The following is a 25,321-nucleotide window of genomic DNA, read 5'->3' on the forward strand; positions in this document are numbered from 1 at the left end:
AAGAGAACAATACTGACGCCTAATGACGTCGAACCAAAAATGATACGAGAAGTATACAGGTTGCTTTATAAATCTTAGATAGTAATATTTTTTCAATACATTTTAGAAATTAGTTTTTATAATTGTTACTTAAACGCTTGCTTCATTACAAAGTGTTTTTTTTTTATGATACGGAAGGACGGAACGAATAAGTCGTACGCCTAATGGTAAGCGACACACCCCTGTGTATAACAGTTGCAGTGCCACTCAGAGCTTTCAATCGCAAAGATATGGAGGGACACTGCCACAGCGCCCATCATCCTGAGATATAAGTTGACAAGTCCCATTTGCCTCTAATTACACCAACACCCTTACTAAACCGGAACACAGTAATGCTCAGTTAGTGCTAGGCGGCAGAAAATGTAAAGTGGAAATATTTTCCTGGACGACTTCTTTCACAACTACTAAGCTATACAAAACTACTAAACGTGTACCAGTAGTGTAATATTAAAGTTGAATTTATATTAAGTAGCAATGATGAGTTTGTTTGTGAACCAATACTCATTCACACTTTTAGTACATATATTTATAATGACACCTTGTATATCCATGTACACCGCAAAAGGTTGCATGGAAGCCTACTAATATCATAATGCCAGGGTCTAATCGCAAAGCATGGCAAGGGAAATGTCACGTGACTCCGGAGCTGTAAATTCCGTGACCTGAAAACCCCACGGTGTTTCACCCCACCGCCTTTTTATACGTTAGAATCATTAATAACGAAACGAAACCCGATTCTAAACACCTGCGGACTTTATTCAAGATAATTCAAATTAAAAATCGATTTTATATTATCAACGGGTGAGTATAGGTGAAACCAACAGTTGATGTGAATAACTGTAGATGACGTTGGTGAATCAATACTTGTTTCAACGATATACGAGGCGTGTTTTTTTTTAAATAAGTACCGTTTTGAAATAAAAAAAGACAAGTCATATTCGGAACAATTTTAATATTACACGCAAGATTTTACTTTAATTAATTTTTCTGCGTAATTTCCATCAATAAGGCATTTATGTATCAGTTTTTTAATCCCGTCATCTTGTTTTGACACCACCATAGTCATCGTGGCGTTGGCCACCGAGATGCTTCTTCAAATGCAGAAACATGTTTCAGTCACTGGGCGCTAAATCGGGCTTTACACACAAGCGTGATCAAGTTACCAGTTTCATAAACTTTCTGCACCAAACCTTCAGTACTTCAACTTCATTCCTCGTCATGAACATTCTGGAGGCCACCTTTATAAACTCTATCTCCGTTTAAGGCTCATAATGTTTTGTCCATACACTTCACAGATCTGACGATGAATTTTAATCGCTTTCATTCCTTTAATATACTAAGAAAACGAATCACAGCGCGTACTTCACAAATGGCAGGATTCTCAAACAGTGGAGGCATTTTAAATACGCATAAACAAACAAAGGCACGGTCAAATGTTACCGTTATTGCATCTGTGACTTGCCAATAGATGTAAGTAAGTAGAGTAAATACTTACCTGTTTAGAAATACGCGGTAAAAATATAAGCGAAAGACCGTAAAGCATTTTTCGGTTTCAAGAGTAGAATAAGAGAGAGCCAGGGAATTTCGGCATTGCAACTTTTACACCGCCGATTCTATTGCTGTATTAATAGACTCACGGTACCCACTTTCTTTTAGGTAAACCGTCTGCAGTAAAACGATTTGAATACTACGATAAAGAATAGACACATAATTTAATTTTAACGCAACTGAATTTGAAAGAATTCGAGAGTAACTATGGATGTATGGAGCCCCTTAGCCTGCGGAGAAATCTTGGGTCTCTGTGTGTGTTCTACCGTTTTATGAGGAGTGCGTTTTTCGAACTGTTGCCATCGTTTCGTTTCCACCATCGCACCTCCCGCTAAAGGAGTAGAGTCCATCCTCACATCTTAGATGCCTGGCATTGTAAGACCGTGCAGGTATCTCTTCGTTCGTTCTTTGAACCTGCAAGATGTGGAATGATCTTCCTCCTGAAGTATTTCCTTTGCGCTATGACATGGGGTTCTTCAAAAATTTGGGTTCTCTAAAAGTCCATGTCCATGGGCGACGATGACCAGCTCCCATCAAGTGGCTCGTGAGCTCGTTTGCCTCCTTGATTGCATAAAAAAAAACTAGATGCAGATAAACACGTAAACAATACATACAATCATCTATACCGTATCAAAAGTTCTTCTTCGGGAAGCGACAGCTTGATTTGAACTTTACATAATGTTTTATTGACAAGCTACGCTTACAGCGCTGACAAATGTTGTCTCACTTGCTGCTGGTGCCAAGGAAAAGTATACCAAATGTGTCATTGTTTGTGAGGATGGGGAAGTCACACCGGCTATTTATGGCCAATCTTCTCCAAATAATTGGACATTTACTAGCAGATCCCTACATAAACATGGATTCTCGCTAATTAATGCCGTAGAACATGCATCAAGATGGTCATTATAACGCCATGGCCATGGATTATTAATCTTGTGCAACGCAAAAAGTACGAGAGTGAAGTAGACCATTAAAATTCTTGGAGATTATTGATTGCGTAGGGCAGGCAATGCTTTGTCTAGAGATTTTACTAACGAACGATATTATTGGAGAAAAATTATCAACTTCAACAAGATTCATCAGTACACAATTTTTTAAGTTGCACAAATGTTGAGTTGAAATGCTTTTTTTATCATAGTTGTTCATAAAGGGTATGACATATGGAATCAAAATTGAGGCTATCAGCACAAAAAAGGTAAAACTCACATTCAATTTGTTTCTACAACATTTCTTTAAATGAATCTAAAGTACTTAATTATTTAATATATGGATGCTATTTTCGTATATAAAAAATATTTAATTATTAATTTTCTTTGTGTGCATGAAAATACCATCCACATATAAAACAATTATGTACATACTTTGATATCATTTAAAATAATATTGTACAAAATTTTACAAAACTTTAGTCCCACAGGAGGGGTAGGCAGATACACAACTCTCAATAAATACGCATAAATATCATTATTAGAAAATAACAAAGTTTTACTGTGATGTACACTATTTCTATGTGAACTATAATTATGCCGCAAATTGTTATGTTATTTCATGTTAAATCAGCTTTAACATGCATTTATATAACAACACAATCGCGTAAATTGTGCAATGCGTGAACCACAATGCGCATGCACGTGTCAACGTAGATTTAATTAAATTGTCAATTATTAAATCGTACGGAATGCACAGTGTTTAGCATTATTTGGGTTATTAATAAAACTGTACTAATTATTATAATGTACACACGTGTATTCTGAAAAGAGTGAATATTCATCATCGAAATTCGTCAGGCCAAAGTAAATTTCTTTTACAATGTGTAAAAAATTGCTATCAAAGACATAGATATCAACGCAACACATAAAATTAGATCGCAAAAAGAACTTCGTTATAAATAATTAAAAAAGGTATTAGAGGTGTCCAGAATAAGACCCGGAATAATAACTAACACGTTATATGTAATGTAACCGGCGGCTTTTCTATAGCTACCGAACAGATGACTGGCGTTTATTGATGCAATAATAACCATTGTTACTGCCATGATACCTACTACGGATACCTTTGAGTCTGCCGCCATTAACTACGTTAGGTGTTCGAAACACCTTTAGGGATTAGGGAGAGGTCTAGGATTTTATAGCATTAAAGTAGGAGTTTAATGATTAACGGAAAATGTTTACGATTTAAAGATATACTAAAGGTAGTATCGTTTAAACTACGCACCGCAAATGGCACATTTCCTCGAAAAGTCAATTTACGTAACCCGTTTTTTTTTTAACAAATAAAAAGTTTTCTGCCACTACATACGTCCGAGTAAATTTTTAGATTTTTATTTTTTTATAACATCAAGTGACGGGACCAACAAGTCGTGCTTCTGATGGTAAGCTACACGCCTGTCCGTAACAGTGGCAGTGCTACTCAGAGTTTTAAGTTGCAAAGATCTGCACTACCACTGCGCTCATCACCCTGAGACATAAGTTACCAAGTCCCATGCCTGTGATTTCATCAGCACCCTCACCCTTTAAAACCGGTACACAGTAATGCTGACATTACTGCTTGGCGGCAGAAATAGGTAAGGTATATCTTCTATAAACTGTCAAAATAAACATAATAGCCCAAAAATCGTACGAAAATATGTGACTACGTATAGAGTAAAAACAAATCAAGGCATTTTGGAGCCTTTATATCACACAAAAATCCCTCCACAGCAGCGGTATCCATATTTTGGTTAATGTGTTTTAATTTCACCTACAGTGATTAATACATTAATAATGAATAATGACAGTTAATTTCACTACCAGATAATGAAAATCATAGGTATTTCATAGTCATAACTAAAGTAGACCGTCCAGTTATACGTTCACGGCACACTGCGATCAACCTGTGGCAGGACAGAGGCGTAAATGTCGTCAGTCACGCGACTCACAACCACCATTATATTGATTAAATACCACTTGCTATATCTCATTGTACTTTATACTTGTTTATAGACAAACTTGTTAACAATGCAGAGACGCCCAGGACTGGGCGTATACGACTGCAAATACGACTGTTATCGTTATTTGATTTTTCTAATTTATTGAATTAAATATCTTGGCAACGTAATTTGTAGTCTTGAGTATTAAGATGAGATATTATAGGTATTCCTTCAAGTTTTTTATTATTATTTAAACTAGAAGGCAAACAATCAAAGGAACTGCGTATGAAGATAAGAAGCACGTGTCACAGACCAAAGCCCACGTTGAATCCTATTTTTGATTGACAGGTATCAACAGAAAAAAAAATCAAAGGACATACAAACTCTACTATACTCTACTATCACTTTTCCATTGAATTATATAGGTTTAAAATTACACGGACACAAGAACCTTACAAAAGAAGCCAACAATACGCTTTTTTTTTCGAAAAAATTGGACATTTTGCATAGACTCTGAAAGATTTATTTATACTGCCTCTCTGACCGAACGGTCACTATGCTGATCTGCCACGTAGAAGTCCCGGATTCGATTCCTGAGCTGGGAGAAATATTTGTATGGCTTACATTTATTTCTCTCGTAAGTTTGGATGTAATTTGTGATTGTCTATGGTGTGTGTCTATGGCACTCGCAGGGTTTTCCTAATGCGGGACTATGAGTATATAGTATATGCGTTATTATTATTATATGCCCTGGGAAAAACTATGAATAACATATATTGAAAAGTTATATCTACACATCTGCCACGTATTGAATGAACGTAAAACCTACAAATTGATGCGATCGCGTGACCTGGGTCACTTCACACACACTGCTCACGACAGTGATGAAAAATGTGTATGTGGAATGACAGCGTTTAACAATTCAGACAAGTTACTCGCAGTTTAACCTCTACCATTGCGAATGTGTATGCGGAATGGTTTCTAACGACTTATATTTTTTGCGTCAACAGCCATGAATATTGTGGACACTAATGTTCTAGACGCGTCATTATCGTACGGTTGCAGCATTTTAAAGAGATTTATCAAAACATAGCAATAATGTGTATAGTCGTGTGCATCAACTTAAAAGTGTAAGAAACATATGAATGGCCTAAATGCATGAAATTAGGTACCCGCAGCATTGGATCTAAACTTTCCCCCTTTGTATGCTTGCGCTAATATATGTTTTTAGATGTGATGTGTGAATCCAAGGACGTAAAGAAAACTTGAAATTTTTATGATGTTTTCTTTATCCGCAGATGGATGGGCCCAGTGAGCTTGGCTATCTTTGCACCAGGCGCCGACTTGCAACCCACTGTGAACAGCATCAGGTACCTTCGAGACTGCCTGAAAACCGACCTCGTGCGACAACTCGTCACTTTTCATCTATTCTTCTCCTTCAAGAATATTCCTAGCTCAGTAAGTATATAACATGGATTGTCGCTGTCAGTATAACCATTTTATAACAAGTAGGTAGTGTAGGACCCGTCAGTTCTAGGCATTGACTTACAATTATATGGACGTCGGGTCCGCGCTAAAAAATGTCCGAATTTATAGGGCGTTAAAATCGTATACAGAGCGTCATTCGCACTTTAGTCTTCGTTTGTTCGACTGACAGCGAAACAAGCAAAATTAGACAATACTGCGATGACATTACAATTTAAATTCAACGTTTTAGCTTTTTCATATTCCTTTACATGTCACTACGTTTAAATAGGTTGACTTGGGACATTTTTTTCGTGGTTTTTGTATTAGACCCGTCGTCCATTTATTTGTAAGTCAATGGTTCTATCCATATGGCGTCAATGATTACACTTCGCTCGGAGCGTAGGGTTGTCACATGATTTTTTAATTGTTCCTATTGGGTTGTAAACATACTTCGAAAAAAAAAATGTATTGATCACAGTATTCACGTGCTATACTAAAATAACCTTTGTCAAATGCAGTACTTAAGTATTGATATTTGTATACCACCATCACGTATTGGTATCTCGATTATGGGAGTATGATTACGAATTAGAAATAAAATGCTGAACAATTTTGGATTTGGAACATTCTTATTCAAACAACTGTTTTATAATATCAAGTGACGGCACGAACAAGTCCTGTGCCCGATGGTGTGCGCCTGTATGGAGAGGCATGTACGCCTGTCCATAACAGTTGCAGTGCCACTCAGAGCTTTAAATCGCACCCTGAGACATAAGTTGACAAGTCCCATTTGCATGTAATTTCACCAGCACCCTTACCTTTCAAAACCGGAAGACAGTAATGCTGACGTTACTGCTTGGCGGCAGAAATAGGTAACTATTAACAGTGCAATAAAAAAATGATGATTGATGATTATGTGATGCCATGTTTAAAAACCGAGTGAACGCACGCTTTAATTTTATAAGGAATAGCGAATGCAACCACTCGCGCTACGACGACGCGTCGTGCTACTACGCGACGTCGTATCGTGTTTGTGTAAGAGCCCTTACATGGCGCGCGACTGGCGTACGCACATACAAGCCATGCTGCTACGTTTGCATGCAGTTACACTACGTGTCTTAATTATACTATGGTATAACCATTATTAACGGATATTTGTACGAAAAAAAAAATAAAGTGTGGAATTTGTTAAATGATAGGATTAGTTTAATAGGGCAGATGAAATACTTTATAAAACAAAACAAAAGTAGAAAAGAAAATTAAAATAATCATATATTTACCTTAATTACATTATAAATATTGCCGGTAAAATTAAATTAAACTTAATTCTTGTCAGTTTTCAACAAAAGCACGCAAATATAATAATATACGTTTAAAAATTTTATCAGATAAAATAAGATTATGATATAGGACATGAAACTATTTAGTCAGATCGGATAATATGTTTGGTTTTTTAAACAAACCAACGTTTCGGGTCTGTGTTTCGTGCCTTACAAGTTCCATGGTCAAAATGTTTCATTTCCTATGTGTAACTATCGCAAAAACATAAGAACTTGGTAGGTATCGCATAATTTAAACACTAATATATGCACCGATTTGGGATCAATCAGTCTTCATATTTAAAACAATTATCTTATAACTCGAAAATTGGCAAAAGAAATTTATTTTATTTTCGTAAATTCCAAACCTGAAGATAATGTAGTAGGTATCTTACATAGCGTAACGTGTCACGTTCTCGTCTTTTTTTTCAAATGTTTTTGCGGCACTTTGTTAATAAAGTTTGTTTGAATTGAAAATGTAATGCAATTGATCCCTAATAATCTTTTTTGGGCGATTTTTTTTATTAAGGCGAGTCACAAGAGGAGAAGGGGGAAAAACTGTTGTGCTAGATGAAACGGTTTAGGGATTTACTTCTAAATAACGGTCCTACAAAAAATATACGATACACCTAAGGATATCGTCTAAAGAATATGCACTGTGTAATTTGTGGCACGATATGATGTACTTTACTCGATCATATAAAATCCTGAAAACAGGCTTAAAAGTCTGAAACGAATTATTTAAGAGCAAAATATTTAACTTTGCACATAATTTTTTATGGAGATATTTAAATACTACAGAGAACCTACGAAATTTTGGTTTTTAACTGAATCCCTATGGTTATTAAATTCGCATTTATCACAAAAGTTGGAAATAGCCCAGCGGTTTAATGACACACCGCGCCGCCCGCTGCCTCGTCAGTCGCCATCGTGCGCTTGTCGATGAGGGTTCTGTATAATTATTTTTCCGTCTGTTCTTATTTTATTCACATTAATTGTCAACATACGGGTTGCGGGACGCGAGTGACCCCCACACCTCACCTCCTAAATTGTAAGCTCGCGTTAAAATACCTCGCTATAGCAAAAATAGGTAATGTTATGCCCAAGTAGCCCATTTTATAGGCCTTAAACCTTTTTATCTATGTACAAGTAAATTGTGGTACGAGCTAGGTAGTAATTGTTCTAAAACATGTTTTATACCCTCGCAAATAAACGGGAGCGTTTGGTCATATTTATGCAGAAGCGCGGGTCGAACAATCAACAACAGAGGATGCCTCGTAGAGGCTAAACACTCGTCGAGTATATTGTTCGTGGTGATTTGTGATTGTGATCACAAATTAGAAAGATATAGTAGGAACAGATAGGAAACAGGCCCTGTAACGGAACGATCGTAGAGGTAGTTCCGTGCCCCGTGACAGCACTCTGGTGGCGCTAGTGTACCGAATAGTGACGCGCCTCAAACCTTTATGGATCGGTTACTATTAGTGATGTCCTGTATCGCACTTTTACGGTAAACGGTTACGGTTTCATCGGTCCTAGTTACTTTTTCATATTGCTAATGTTTTGTGGTTTAAAATAAAATACTGTATTTTCAATTAGGTATTAATAACGAAAGCTACTACCGTTTCGTAAAGGTCTTACCGCATGGGAGAAGAAACGGCGAAAGAATCTCCCAGTCACACATCTTTTGAATGTAACAATTAATGAATGGTAACAAAACACAATTATTAAACAAAAGGTCGCATGGTAGATTAGAGCACATAAGTCAAAAACCAACAACATTCGTTTATAGTAATACATCTGCCGACTAAACACAAAGTCTAATTAATTTTTACTTTAATTTGCAACTTAAATTCTAGTGGCGTCTTTTTCAGATTTATCACTCTCTTCGCATCTTCCAACATTAGAAACAACAAAGAAATATATAATTATATATCAAAAGATTTGTAGTGAAGTAAACACAAAATCGTTAGATCAGTTTTTTTTTTAAGTTATCGAACTCACAATAGTAATTATAAAAATCGTTTATGCAAAATTCGATACACCAACAAAATTATTACATATTAAATTCGGAAAAGTACATAGATAAAGTGTCACTAAATCCTTGAAAACACCGAGAAATCACATTATCATGTCACATTGTCGTGTTAAACCATCGAGCTTGTTAAAATAAGTAACATCACTTTTATTTTAGTCAGTCGATATGTTGATTATTGTGTGTGTGGTCTGTGTTCTGTGGTCCTTTTTCTTTTCCGGGTCACCAAGTCTGCATTTATCTGCATTGGTACAGCATAAGTATGATCTCCCACTGTCCGAACAGCTAAAATGTAAGAAAAATAACTTATAAGTAATATCTTATTAATATAATAAATGTATAAGTATCTGTAGCCACTAAACCACTGAATACTTACGGACAGTTACAGGACAAGTGAGTTTTCGATATGCTATTTCCACTTCTGAGAATAATGTAGGCCATGAGAAAGGCACTCTTTTATCATCTTCCATAAATTTATCCTCAAAGTGAAGGCTGCAAACCTGAAATTTAATAAATTTTGTGGATATAGTGCTTACATTTCAAATTACAAATATTGAATGCCTTTTAAAACAATTTAACATTTCAAATGTATATTTATCTCTCATGTTTTTTTAAGGCTTCAAGTTTTATGAGACACTTATGCGTTACTTCCTTAGAATCACCGAGAATATTAAGAGTCTTGAAATAGGGATTAGTTGTTTGAAACTCTATTATTATTAGGCAATGATACAAATACTTGTCTTAAAGTATGTTGAAGGTACGTTGATAAGGTACGTTGTTTGGTTCTCCTAAAACATTCATTCTCTACCTTTTTGAGTGTGCTACGATTATCATTAAAAATCGTTATAGGTTCTGTTGGTGACAGGCTGCTGTATTTGAGTTCGAATAAAAACAATTTTAAAAATTTTGCCTCTTTTGCAGAAATTTTGCTTATGCTCTTGGAAAGAGCATAGTATTCAGCTTCAGTGCTAGAACAAGCCACATTGTTGTTGTTTGTGTACCAATTTACAATGCAAAAGCCGAACCTACTCAGAAACCCTGAATATGACATTCGATCAGTCTTATCCCCAGCCCAATCTGCGTCAAATGAGATTTCAACTTTACTACTACTACCTCTACTAAAATTGAGTCCGTAGCTAGTTGGAACTAAGCAACTTATATAGCATATTTTTTTGGTGTTCATTTGAACTAAATATGAAGAAGTCATCATCATAAAGTGCTATGATGGCCTTGTCTTTGTAATAGGTACATTTTTCAGTCTGTAATTGACTATAGCCATTGGTAATTAAAACTTTATGCACTTTTCATTCCAGGTTCTACTGGCTTGTTTGGGTCCATATAAACTCTTCTTGAGTAAACAAACTTTGCCCCTCAATCTCAAATTCAGTCGGTTGCTCTCCATGCAAATGCATTCATTACGATGTCCATTGAGGAATGCCGTATTAATGCATTCGTTGATTATAATAATATTTGGGCATATAGGTAATCGTTCAGCCACCGAGGTCGCTTTTGCTGTGCACAAATTAGAAAGATATTTGCTGTGTAAAATAACTCACATAGGCATGCCAATGAATGCGGTTCCAGTGCGTAAGCGACGATGTTGATCTTGAGCTGTGAGACCTTAGGAGGTCTATCCATACTCGTTCCAGATCTACGCTGCGAGGCCACCGGCACACGACATTTGCTGTCTCCGACGTGGATGAACAGCCGTCGACGAGGAACCTGTGAACACGAGACATATCTCTGAAAACACAAAACGAAAAGACAAGCTGGCCGCTGATTGTTTCTGCAACAAATAATAAAAGTTTTATTAGGAATAGTCAGTAAATCTTTCGCTCGCAAAGCGAAAAGAAAAACTCAGAATTCTAGAAAAGAAAATTAACGGTCTAATTTTTTTTTTATGTCGAGTCCGACAATCATCCTTTCTACATCGTGATTATGGTCTCAAAATTAGATTTTTTAATGTAAAATTTATTAAAGTTTTAACTACAATAAAAACTTATTATAACAATAAATATTATAACATATTTTTAATCTGTGTTTTGTGTCAAACGCCATGGGCCTCGAGACGTCCAATTAAATAAGACCTCCATTCCCAGTACGTAAGTTTGATATTTAGGTTCTGAATAAAATGGATGATGAGGATGACCTTCTATGGTCGGCTCAAATACTAGAGTGTTTCCGTAGCGTGATTGTGATTGCATTTGTGTTACTGTTACATTCATTTACTGCGGAGGGAATTCACTGAATTCGCGGGGATAGCAAAGTAATTTACTTCCATTTTTATTAACGTAAATTTCCGCAAAATAACGCCTGAACCTATAAATTATATAAAATATTCATGCAAAAACTTTTATGTGAAAACACAACCGGTTCGCACCAACATGAACTCGTGTGTTCAGTATTAAGTTTAATATGCTTTCCTTTCACTAAGCAAACGACTGTTTAGAACAATAAAACAACGTCGCGCTTATTTTTATTATTATGAAGACCAAGAAAGGATAAAATTCCGACGTTAGATTTTTTTCCGTAAATCCACAATATCGCTATCATTTGTTTCTTTAACGCAGCAGACAAAGCTCTCGCCTGCTTGAGAGGTTATAAATCAGACTTGCCAAGATCCTATGCTAATGTGTTTTACGTAATTTTGTCGCTGCTCGACTTGATGCCAGACACACAGTGACGTGAGCTGAATGTAATAATCTGGAGCGATGAGTCAGCGATATTTTTATTATTGAATGTACGATATCGAGGTGACTAATTAGCAGTTTGACCGCTGTCGAAAACATGGTAAAATATTTATTATGAATAGTATTTTTTTTCTTAGATTTTTTTTCATATTAATAACGCACACACTCAACATAGCCCCGCACTAGGGAAACCCTGTGTCGCGGGTGCCATGGACACACACATGGACAACCACAAATTACACCCAAACTCACGAGAGAAATAAATGTAGGCCATACAAATATTTCTCCCGGCCCGGGAATCGAACCCGGGGACCTCTGCGTGGCAGTCCGGTATGGTAACCGTTCGGCCACAGAGGCAGTTAACAATACTTCAAACAATACTTGTTGTTTTTTATTTATAAAGTGGAAATAAACTTTCTACACGTTAGAATTCGATCTAGCACATCTGAACATTTAGTTATGGCCCTAAACCGAATTGTATTTTCAGATTCGAGATTAGAAACTTTCATAATTATTGAAAACCTATAAACGGTAGTAAAATATATTCAATGAACTTTATATTACAAATATTAAACCGATATTTCTACTCAGTCACTGGCAGATGTAAAAGTACCTAGCTGCGTGAAGAAAAACTTTCATAGATTTCTCATAGATGGCGTTACGGCAAAAAACGTCATTAAAAACCAAACAAAGATCTGCAACATGCTTGTTTCATAGAAAAATTGACATAAGGTCTAAGGTTCGAATCCAGCCGGATCGAAGGGAGTTTTCTTAGTGTTCGATCTTTGTAACAAACTGGTGGAGTAATTTCACAAAAAAACAAACAAAAAATCATGGTAGTATAACATCATGATATTTAAATATTTAAACTTAAAATTTTTGAAAACATTCAAAATTTGTTTTTCTTTCCTTTTCAGATTCCAAATATAGATACCCTCCTGGCAACTTCATACAACTGCTCAAGCCCGCCACCGTACGACGTAGATCCCACAACCACATTCATGAAGCAAAAAAATCTTCTATACCCCGTGAACGTCGCAAGAAACATCGCCAGAGACGCAGCTTTAACACATTTTGTACTGCCATCAGATATAGAATTGTATCCAAGTCCGAATTTAATATCAAGGTTCCTGAATATGATTGCGAGAAATGAAAAACCTTTGAGCACTTCCGTAAATCCTAGAGTCTTCCCGATAAGCATATTTGAAGTTGACGCTTCAGTTCAAGTAAGTATTTAATACACATGTGCTGTTTCCAGATATTTTCATATGTATTTATATTACCTACCGACTGCTAATTCGCAATCATTACCTTCTTGAATTATCTTCTACGTTCGTTCAATACTCAATAATTTTATTGTTCTCCATAAGGAGTATAGATGTTACAATCGTTTTAAACACATTTATGGGCCCAGTACCCACACAGATTCAGCTACAAGCTGAACATGAGACGTCACTCCTCTATCTTTCAGGTCGAAATATACGCCATAATTGCTTGTGCGTATCTAAACCTGAAGAGAGGCTATATTAACAATTATATTTATATAAACTTTATAGTCAAGCCGCTCTGCATGCACTAACCTCAGTCACCCAAACTTCGAGGATTGTAGAGAACTGCATAACTATACTGATTACTGAATACTCTCGGGGAAAGGAATAATGTAGTCCTGCGTTGGGTTCCTGGTCACTCTGACCAAAGGCAAAGGCTGGTGCTAGGGAGGCCTTCATTGGTCCTGAGCCCTTTATAGGAATAGCACACAGCCTGGCAAAGCTCACTTTGCTGAACGAAAGCTTCCACGTCTCCCGAGACGTGTGGCTGCGGACTAAGGGTCTTGAGCATTCTAAAGCCCTGATAGCTGCCTTCAGTGGCAAACACTGGACAGAAGCTCTGTCACTGGACAGGAATGGCAACCGGCCTCAGAGCCTTAACAGGACATGGTGGCTTGAATAAGCATATGTCACATATTCGACAGAGAGAAGACAGAGAATGTAGATTTTGCCACGAGGCGGATGAAACTCCTGCGCATCTCCTCACCCAGTGCTGCCTTCTGATGGGCGTGAGAAGTTCCATACTGGGTAGGCACAGGTCACACCCAGAGGACATAAAGACTGTCGGAGCCAGGAAAGTCCTTCAGTTCCTTAATGCCTGTTGGTCTTGGCTCTGAGCTGTGATTAGTGGTGATCACAATGAAGCTACCCTAATAATAATAATAATAATAATAATAATAATGGGCCCAGTACGGCATGACAATAATAGAGTGGTAGTTACTATATATTCACATACTTTTTATTTTATATTATTATTGTAGCTTTGACAGTCTTCTATTGTATAAGTAAGTATCTATTATATTGACATCGTTTAATGAAATCGTTTTCAATAACATTATTTTTACATTCTATTCAATTTCATATTTATTTATTTATTCACTGACAATTTGGGCGTAATTTGTGGTTGTCTGTGTGTGTGTCAATAGCAACCGCGACACAGGGTCTCGCGCGTGCGGGTCTATGAGTGTGTACGTTATTATTTATTATTATAATGTTGTGTAAGACACGATGATTATTTATGATATTTATTTTTAACTGCCTGTGTGGCCGAACGGTTACTATGTTGCTCTGCCACGAAGAGGTCCTGGGTTCGGTCCTAAACCGGAAGAAATATGTGTATGGCCGATATTTATTTCTCTCGTAAGTTTGGGTTTAATTTGTGGTTGTCTATTTGTGTGTCCATGGCACCCGCGGCACAGGGTTATGAGTATGTTGTGTTATTATTATTATTTGCATTATATTTTTATTATAGTATATTGTTTATATACAGAATACTATTTTTAAACATTGTAGATATAATATTTTTTAAATCCATCGCTTAAATATTCGTTGACGGTGTTCACTTCCCCTAAGATACGAAATATGTATACTGTGATTCACACAGGAACATTAGTATAATACACAAACAATAAATAATATAACATCATATACGTTGCTCCGATCCCAAAGTAAGTAACTAAAGCACATGTGTTATTTAAATCGGAAACAACGACGGTACCACAAACACCCAGACCTGAGACTATACAGAAAAGTTTTTCTACATTGACCTGGCCGGAGATCGAACTCTGGACCTCAGAGATGGCGACACCATGAAAACAGGTGTGCAAACAACGAAGGTCGTCAATAAAAGATAATATTAAAGACAATATGTAAGTCTGTGGCTTATGTGCAATGGCGTAGTACACGTAAGCTATGGGGTATTTTCGGCTTGAGTTCCGTGTAGGGCTGGCACGACAGAGCGCGACAAGTGCAAAAGCGACATAACGCGCGAGATACTGCTATTCTTGCATATAGCTCTCGCTCTGTACGTTGCTCTCGCGTATGTAGCGCCCGGCCGTGCTAGTGAATCATCGTGTCTTGCACGAAATCAGAAAGAGTACTTTACCGGGCCCCACGAAGCCTTAAGTTTAACTCGATAGTTTATCATATGCTTTTTAGGTTTATAATTATGGCCAACATAATATTATAACGTAAAGTGGGTAGTAAAAATATACAGTAATATAATAAAATAAGTACCCCACTACTAGGTACCTAAACTAATGAGGGTTTACATCGTTGGTTATAAACCCTTGCGCTATAAATATTCTAGTTAAATGTTGATTTCAAAATAAAGTTTAATATATGGCAAGAGTAATTATATTTTATGGTGGATTTTCTTCCATCATAAAATATAATTACTTTTACTATAACATTAAACGAAAGTGAGAGCGTTATTCAAAATGTATAAACTTGACTCAATTTAGAAAAACGTGTTTTCAAATTCAGTATTCTTGGTGTGTCTAGAGCAAGTTTAAAAAAAACGTTGTTTTCTGAGGTGAAAAAGCAATGAAATAAACAGTTTTTTTTCTGAAGTAGATTTTTTCTAAAACTATGAAAATAAAAATATGACAGGGGCATATTTTTTTATATTTAATTTGGAACTACTCTGTCTCTTTAGTTAATAATATTCTTCTTTTATATTGTGTAATAATACAGAATACCCACCTTGTGGTCTCTCGTACTATGAGGGATGCACATAACGATTATTAAGAAAATTGATTCAAAGTAAACGATAACGAGTTTTGTATACATTCGTCTTAGTGCTATTTTCAAGCGAACCGATTGAATAATAGGCGAAGTATGTAAGCAAGTAATAAACATTTTGTAATAATATCATTATATATGTGAACAAAACTTGATTTACAAATATTTAATTGTAAATAGGTTTTGGCCTCGATTGGCTTTAACCTGATTTAAACCAAGTGTACACAAAGCGCCGGGTTAAAACCCGGGCGCTTGCCCATCTCTGAGCGTGCTGCTTTTTCATGTTTTTTCAAAAAACGTTTTCTTTTTCAAGTTACATCACTAGAGAGTTTATCCACCGAGCTACCAAAGTTGTACTTTAGGGCAGTCTGTGGATAGTATGTCTAATCTCCAGTTTCGTTTAGGTACCTTCGACCAAGACGGAGTTGCAAGAAATGTTGAAGAAAAAAACTGCGATTCCGTTCCATAAGTTCGTGTGCCCCGACTGCCACAATATTCCCCAAGGTGCGCAGTGGATGGCCGCCAAAGAGACCAACCGTAAGTATTCTATTGGGATTTCGTTTATTAACGGTAGACCTTACAACGTACTAATATTTTTAGTAGCAGTAGAGCTTCTGGTGAAAGACTTTGTTTCGGAAAGTATTGACGCCTTACCGATTTCTGCCGCCAACCTGTGATGTGATGAGTTGTGATCAATACTGCATTGCGTTTGAAACGTGAACGTGTTAATAACACGACAGACACTTGGGACTCGTCAACTCTATGCTTTAAGGTGACGGGCGAAGTTGCTCTGAGTGGCACTGCAATTGTTATGAATAAGCGTGTCGCTTATCAACAGTTCGTCCCGCTACTTATTAAAGTATAAAATAAAAAATTCGGTACCGTATTCTTTATCGTTCTATCATGGAACAAACATCTAATATGAATGAATCTAGATATAAATTACTCATTTTATATTAATCGATAAGTTTGTGAAATTAAGGATAAAGTATTTCAATAAATAACTTTTGTGACTATAGAGAATAATCTTCGTACAGAGTACTAAAAAAACCGAACTCAAAAGTTCGTGGAATTACATAGGTATATGTACTTGTCAAGTTTTATTGAAATCGGTTATCGGAAAGCACGCGAACCCGGATTTATCCCCTACTTTGCCACCCTTAGAGGTGGAATATTTTCTTCAAATTTATATGCCACCAATAGCGAGGGACTCTCTTTCCAACAAAAAAACGAATCATCAAAATCGGTCCACAAATGTATATTTGTTACATAGCCGTATATGTATTATTTATGTAGCCGAAGTTATCGTGTAACATACAAAAAACAAAATACAGTCGAATTGAGAAACTTCTCATTGTTTTGAAGTCGTTTAAAAATGTGGTGATTTGCATTATAAACATAACTTGACTTTACTATCTCAGTCTTCCGCGACCATGGTACCTATCTGTAAAAGGGCCCGAAACGTTGGTTTGTTTGAAAAAACAAAATACGCGATTTAGACTCGAAAAAAAAATAGTTTCATTTTCAATGTGTACCAATTCCAATAACCTAAGAAAAAATTGACACATACCTTTAGAATGAAAGTGACCTAATTCAAAACATTAAGAAAATGAGTTTATACCGTAAAACGACTATGAAAATCATTGTTCATAAGGTTGTTAATTTGGGACTAACTAAGGCTAGAATGTCCCTCTCTATATAAGTCACTTTAATACGTTTCAAATTGTCATTTTACTCAATTTTGTAAATTATATTTTGAAATAAAGTAGTCAAATATTAAGATAATCAGGTATCATTTTTGAGGATATAAAGCTGAAGGTTCATCACTATTTTCTAGGATTAACAAAGCCGTTCCTTTTAGTACTTACAAAGTAATAAATTGAATTATGTGAAAATGTCACAACTTCGAAACTTATTTTCCGTATTTCCAAAAAGTTGAAAATTTTTCTTACGTCACTTCCATTCGAAAGATGCGACTTGCTCTTATTATTCATCTTTACAGCATTAAATATAAATGATTGCGTTTCGTTATTGACCAATTTGGAGTGAGCAATTTAAAAGCCCATTAGTGGGCATATTAATTACGATGCAGCAACAATGATCCTGGTGGCGTTTTGTTATGGGCTATTTATGCCGTCTGCAGCAACGCTTGTTCGTCGTATGGGGCATTCTAATTGCGTATTATGGGTCAACGACCGCGCCTTACCCGCCGTCGTCGACCGGCTTCCAAGTCTTACGCCAATTTGCAAAAATCAAAAACTTTTACTTCAGCTTGAACTGCAATTTAACTGAAATTACGAACAATTTTGACAGACCGCACTAAAACCTGCTTGCAGACGTGATTCATTAAAGAAGCAGGTCTCAAAAACACCGAGCCTAAAACAGGATGATCGAAAATTTTAAATTTTTGAAATTTATTAGCAATTGTGGAGGTCCAATTTCGCAATTTATAAAGCGTTAACATTTATTTAGTTATCTAGTTCTTGGGTTGTCGCTATTGTTACATATTTCAAAAGAATCTATGTTTTCGGATCTAAAAACCGCGTATATGTTTTTTCAAACAAACCTTATTTTTTGGTTTTGTTTGAAAGGGTTGTTTGTAGATATGTACGCGATCTAGACTTAGAAGTCGTTAGAAGCGACACGCCTGTCCATGGCAGTGGCAGTGTCACTCAGAGCTATGAATCACAAAAATCTAATGGACGCTGCCACTGCGTCCGTCACCCTGAGAATGCGTCTGTAATTTCACCAGCACCCTTACCCTTCAAAACCAGAACGAAGTTAATGTTCCCATTACTGCTTGGCGGCAGAAATAGGTAAGGTAGCAGTATTTACCTGGACGAACTCTTTCAAAAGTAGCTCTGTTACGTTCCGAAAATTAAATGTCTTGATATAAATTGGATTGCCTTATCAAAGTCAAAACGTCTTCCATTGAATCTTAACAAATTTCATTTCCGTGTCAAAACACTTACAAATTTTAACGTATTTTCTGAGATTAAATTTTCTCATTAGGAAAATGGAAAGAATGGGAATCAGGGGTATTCAAATTAAATTATTCGAGAACTATCCGAGTGATCGTACCCAGTGCGTTAAGATTGATGACGTCATCACCGAAGACTGTGCTGTCATCTACGGCGTTACACAGGGCAGCGTACTTGGTCCTACTCTCTTTCTTATGTACATCAACAAGCTGGGTATGATTACTCCCCCTAAAGGTAAAATTATAACCTTTGCAGATGATACTGTCCTTCTTTTTAACGCCAATTCTTGGCACGAAGTATATGCGGAGGCTCAGACAGTCTTTAATGTGGTGATGAAGTGGCTGCATAGTAATGTTCTCACACTAAAAGTGGAAAAAACGAAATATATCACCTTCTCCTTAAGAAAAAAAGAACAAACAATGCCTATAATGCCTCTGCTTTCGGTGATAGCCCGCACCTGTCACAACCAAACTGACTATGCATGTACCTGCACGCGCATCCACAAAGTTGACAGTATTAAGTACTTAGGTGTCATCTTGGATACCACCTTAACTTTCCATGAGCACATCAACACTCTAAATAATAGACTACGTAAATTGATATACTTATGATTTAGGACCCTGAGATTCGTGGCCGATGAAAAACTAAGGAAAGTAGTTTATTTTGCTCTCGTCCAATCTCTACTTACTTCCTATATACCATCTTGGGGTGGTGCTCCAAAACGTACAATCTTGGAACTAGAAAGAACGCAGAGAGCTATTCTGAAGGTATCTTCTTTCCGCCTTTTTCGATACTCCACTTCTCTCTTATACAAAGAGGTTAAAGTTTTAACTGTACGTCAGCTGTTCATATTACAAACGGTGCTAAAACAGCATCGACTCCTTACGTTTAACCCCTCTCTGTCTCGTGGGAAAAGACGGATCAACCCTGTGGACCGCCATCATTACCGGCTCCACACTATGTTTTCTAAACGCTTCTTTTGCTTTCTTGGTCGTTTTCTCTACAATCAATTAAATACGAAACTTTCTGTATATACTCTTAATAAGGTAAAGTGCAAAATGAAAGCAAGATATTGGCTTCAGCAGTTTGCCTATGAGGATACGGAACTACTAATTACTGTCCCAGTATAATTATTTCACATGTGAATTATTTTATTTTATTTTAATTATTTAATAAGAAAACTTTCTCCATAATGATCGCCTTGCCAGCACACCATCACTTGTCTAATCATATTTCAATTCCTCGTCATTGCACACTCACATCCTCCACATAATTACACGCACAACAGTCACCCACCTTCATTACACACACACACTAACACACACACTCATTGTACCTATATTGTGGTGAGAAAATAAACAAACATATTACTTATTATTATTAAATCATCGTATAACTATTATTAAAAAAATTCTTACAGAGATGGATGTGTTCCACGTGGGTAAGCGACGAGGAAAATTCCTTCATTGGGAGCCGATTTTCATCGGCACACATCATGATCCACAGTACGATGAGCGACTCAGCTGGGAGGGCAAGCAGGATAAAATGCCTCAGGTAAAAAATCATCAACAAAATTCTTTACAATCCATGCCATTCTAGCTATCACTAGGTGCTGTTATTATAGTAAAGCTAGAGTAAACAATTTAATCCAGATATTGTAATTATATTTTTAAAGTCCTACATCATAATTCCCATGAGTTACTCATGATTATTTTTAGTAATAAATAATTATTTTTAAGTATTCCCATTGTGTTTTTCAACAATACGATAACGCAAGAACGTTTTCCTCTATAATACCTATTTGTGCTAAAAAAATTCAAATGCAGTTCATTTATAAATCCTTGTATGATACAACACTCCGGTAATTAATTCCTACATTTTACTCCTTCAGGGTTACATCCTTTGTGTCAAAGACTACGACTTCATGATCCTGAACAACGCCTTCCTTATCCACAAACCTGGTATAAAACGCCTCAAGAAAGATCCCAAGCGAAGTCGCATAGCCAGCAAGCAAAACCACTTTATAAGGAGCCAGCTTATGCCCGAACTGAAGAAAATCTTTGGAACAAGAACTGGTTGCACGATATGACCTACTACTGTTGTAAAAATTTTATATGAGGCCCAAAAAGAAAAGAGGGATTTTAGGCCGTTTTTGAAGAAAAACGGTTCCGGTTTAGATCCTTACGGGCGTAAATTAAATTCCGTTTTATTATTCGGAAGACCTTTGTCATGATATTGCGTCATTGGAACATAGCATTCCAACATAAAATAAATGAGGATAAAGAATCCTTTTGAATGAGATTCAAGACGAAAATGTACTTGAATAAAATTATGTCATAGAATTACCATGCCAGTGGTCGCCCGAATCATCCATCTAAATCGTTTTAATTCAATTATTGCATCGGATCAAAAAGTCAGAGAGCTTTAAGCTACAGGTAAACGGCATTATTTGAATCATATTGTAACCTTAACAATATAGGTTAAGTTACGGTACAGTCCACAACATGTCCAAAAATAAATTTATAACTGGAATTGGACAAAAAGGCAAAGTGATGTATAAATTATGTCAACGTATGGAAATGTGGCCGCAAAACGTTTATGCGTGACTCAAATTAGTAAGAGGAAACAGGTTTTGTATAACACTGCTGCAGTCTTTTTAGAACTCATTTAAGTGATAGGTAGAGGTGTAAATGTATTTGAATACATTTCTCAGATTCAAATGAATTACCTACACATGCGGATTTTAAAAGTCTTTGAGTCAATTGGTAGATAGAATCACTAAATTCAGGGAAACAGGGTGCGTTCAACCGCCTCACTTTTTATATCTGACTTTATACATGAAACTGAAACTCAAAGTCGAACATATCATTTTTAATGTTGTAAGAGATTTTCTCGTGTGGAATGATTTGCGTGTTTGTACATATATATTACATTACTATTATTATAATTTATAACAATTATAATTTATTATTTATTGTTTTATAATGTGCGAATGATTAGTCTAAACAGGTGATCAATCTTTGACTCGTTGGAATTTGTAAATATCACGAAATGTATTGTGCGCTCAGACGTACTTTCCTCATAATATTTTACACGTGTGAGGGGCGAAGTAAGTATTTTGCTAAAAGTAACGCACAGTTCTAAATTCGGTTCCGAAGTCTTTAGTTTCGTGCTCTACTAGCTTTTAATTGGATACATAAATCAGAAAAATGCAAAGAATTTTTATAATCTTCATTGTGAACCTTATTTAAATTCTAAAAAATCGAATGTCGTCCGTAAGATCTAAGTCAATAATATGTTGTATTGTATATTTTGTTCATACTTTCGCTTTTAAGTATGCGTTATAGTTAAGCGAAACCCGAGCTCATATTTTGAAATACTAAATACATAATTAATTATATATATATTTTTTTAATGTTAAATATACATACGCTTCGCCTCAATTTCACGTGATGTTAAGCGAAGCGTTTGACTGCCGTAAGAGTTTGTATTGCTAAACCAGATTTCAGACTGTTTTATCAAAGTTTTTCAGCTACATTCTTATAGGCAACTAGCCAATTCTAATCATTCATTTATTTTAGCTCCTTAGTGTGTTTAATTGTAAGAGCTATTATTTGTAAATAAACTTGTTTATTATACAACCAGCCACAACGAACAAAATTATGTCTAGATGTTGTTTAACTAAGAATTTGCCTTTGAAAATTTCCCTCACGGATACTGAATTCTTGCTAAAAACTCTAAACGCGTTTTTATGGATGTTTGGAATTTTAAGAAAACCCTAAATTTTAACCACATAAAAAGTTTCGTCTCATTCTTTGATTTTAACCAACCTCAATGAAGTCAATAATTAATTTATTACATAAAAATTTAATTGATATACTCTGATTCCTATCGTAATGCATTTTTATCCATATTATTCTTTACAATAAATGTAAATAATTGTAAACGCGCTAGATATTTAGTTCTTTGTATCATTCGAATCCTATGGATCTAAAACTTACTTATTTCCGACTTTACATTCTTTCTGTATCACATCCAACGTCTACTTATACATATATTGTCGTGAGAGAAACACGGAGGAAGACGGACTTAAAGTTTTAACTAATACTCTAAAGAGTTTAGTGTTAGTCGATAAAGCAGACAAAGAAATTAGTTTAAACGATTTTAAAGAGATGTCGCTACAATATTTATGTTGTCGCTATCATGCTCCAAATCCAAAAGGCGGAAAAAGCAAATTTGACAATTATGAAATCTTGTGAACGCCAGTTATGCATATATTACCATTATAAGAAATACAATGGCCGTTCCTCTTACCCCATCTTTTAGGGGAAGAGAAATGTTAGCACTTTGCACGTTTTCGGCAATAACATAGTACCTAAGTATTGAATTTAGCGTAATGATTGTGAGACATGCAAAGTTGATAAACAAAGGTAAATTTAGTGTACCTACTTCAAAACTTATAAGACTGTCTGTTCTTCCCAGAGCTCAAAACATTTGACTTAAACCATTATATTACCCCTCCTGATCTCACTAATATGAAAAGTTGTAAGACATATTTGAAAATATATGAAATTTTTATATCTATTGCTCGTATATCGTATGTCGGAAATAATTCAGTGTTTTAGATCCATTGGCATGAAAATTAATGGGCACATTTAACATGTTGAGTTCTTTAGCGTTATATACATAGGAAAAGGATCTCTAGAGTATAAAATGTGTCCGTCACTAACCAGTATAATAGTATAATCAAATTAAATTAAATATAGCGAAGTCCTACTTAAGCGAAAGGCCTTATTAAACTGGTGATTTGTATTATATTTATTGATAAAATTGGAATATAGTGATTAAGCTCACCACGTTCGAAGATAATTTTGTTATGAACAATTGTATTATATTTTTGTTGAAGATTTAGTGTAATAGAATTAAGTATTGTTTGAATATAGGAAGTTCTTATCTTTTGATACATTAATTAATCATATTTGCATATTATCTTTCGTAATATTTTTAATATTTACAATAGCAACGTAATTATATGAAATTAAAAACTAAATTCGAATTATTATCAACCAAAACAGCAAAACAACTATTTAACAGTTTGCTGTGGTATATTATAATAATATTAAAACATGAAGCCATTTTAGGAGTATTTTTAGTCTAAAAGAAAATAGCAAATCGGTACTTTACGGTCGGTTAATCGTTAACAGGTCAAGCTATTCAAATAACCATATTTTCAAATTGCTTTTAAAACTTTTTAAATGAAGAATTTTGAGTTGGCACAGCAAGAGGAATATGGTTGCATTATAATCGCAGTCTAGTTTTCGCTACCTCTTTAAAACATATTTTATTATAGACCTTTTTTTATGATACAAAGTGACGGTACGGATTCGTACGCCCGGTAGTAAGCGACACGCCTGTCCATAGAAGTTGCAGGGTCACCCAGGGCTTGAAATCACAAACATCTGACTCTCTGCACTGTCATCCTGAGACATACAACAAGTCTCATGTGCCAGCAATTTCACCAGCACCCTTACCCTTCAAAACCGAGCCTTAGTGTCTATAGTACCATTGATTTGTACCATCAATGGTACAAATGATACTACTATGTGTCCTTAGTACCATTGAAAATTATACTTGTTTATACCGTGTATTTACTTGTGAAAATAAAACTCACATTTTCTAACGACGCAATTTTTCTAAAAACAATGCGACTGTAATGTCGCCTCGCTCACTTTATTGCTTGGCGGTAGAAATAGATAAAGTGGCAGTACTTCTCTGGACGAACCGTTCACGTGAAGCTCTACTGTTACAAATTATCTGCCAGGAGTTATTCATTTGTCTTTATTTTTATTAGCCTAATTTTATTATTAGCATCTATTTTACCCAATTTAAGGCGAAGCCAAAAAGGGTAGCCAGCGCTTAGCTAATATTTGTATATTAGATTATTATAATAAAGGGTTATGGTTAGGGATCATACGCATGTGGTGAGTTTTCACTAAAGGCAATAAGTGCCTCTTAGTTTTTAAGTGCAATATGTAAAAGTCTTTTAATGTGATCATTTATTAAAATGTATTTATCAATATATAATAATGATAATCTAGGTACTTTTATATAAACAATTTCTCAAGAATAAATGTAATCGGTTTTGAAATCGAAATAAAACAAATTTTAAATGAAACGTTTTTATTTTTCTATAACTAACTATTTACAGTAATCAAATGTGTCACAGTTTTTGTTTGTACACGAAACAAACTGACTTGTACTAAT

The 25,321-nt window shown here is 35.5% G+C and overlaps 1 protein-coding gene across 1 annotated transcript in view; it reads left to right on the forward strand.

Moving 5' to 3' along the window:
• The window catches only part of LOC113232957 (beta-1,4-glucuronyltransferase 1), a 131,009-nt gene extending 109,051 nt beyond the window's left edge, over positions 1-21,958 (forward strand). Inside the window, exons 3-7 of the mRNA XM_026467876.1 lie at positions 5,794-5,953; positions 12,924-13,232; positions 16,481-16,613; positions 20,478-20,611; positions 20,949-21,958. Coding sequence (XP_026323661.1) covers positions 5,794-5,953; positions 12,924-13,232; positions 16,481-16,613; positions 20,478-20,611; positions 20,949-21,146 — 934 coding nt within the window. The 3' untranslated portion in view covers positions 21,147-21,958. The remainder of the gene's footprint in view (positions 1-5,793; positions 5,954-12,923; positions 13,233-16,480; positions 16,614-20,477; positions 20,612-20,948) is intronic.
• Positions 21,959-25,321: the final 3,363 nt, after the last annotated feature.

This window comes from Hyposmocoma kahamanoa, unplaced genomic scaffold (genome assembly GCF_003589595.1).
Source record: "Hyposmocoma kahamanoa isolate Upper Pololo Valley unplaced genomic scaffold, ASM358959v1 78, whole genome shotgun sequence".
In the NCBI taxonomy this organism is placed as follows: domain Eukaryota; kingdom Metazoa; phylum Arthropoda; class Insecta; order Lepidoptera; family Cosmopterigidae; genus Hyposmocoma; species Hyposmocoma kahamanoa.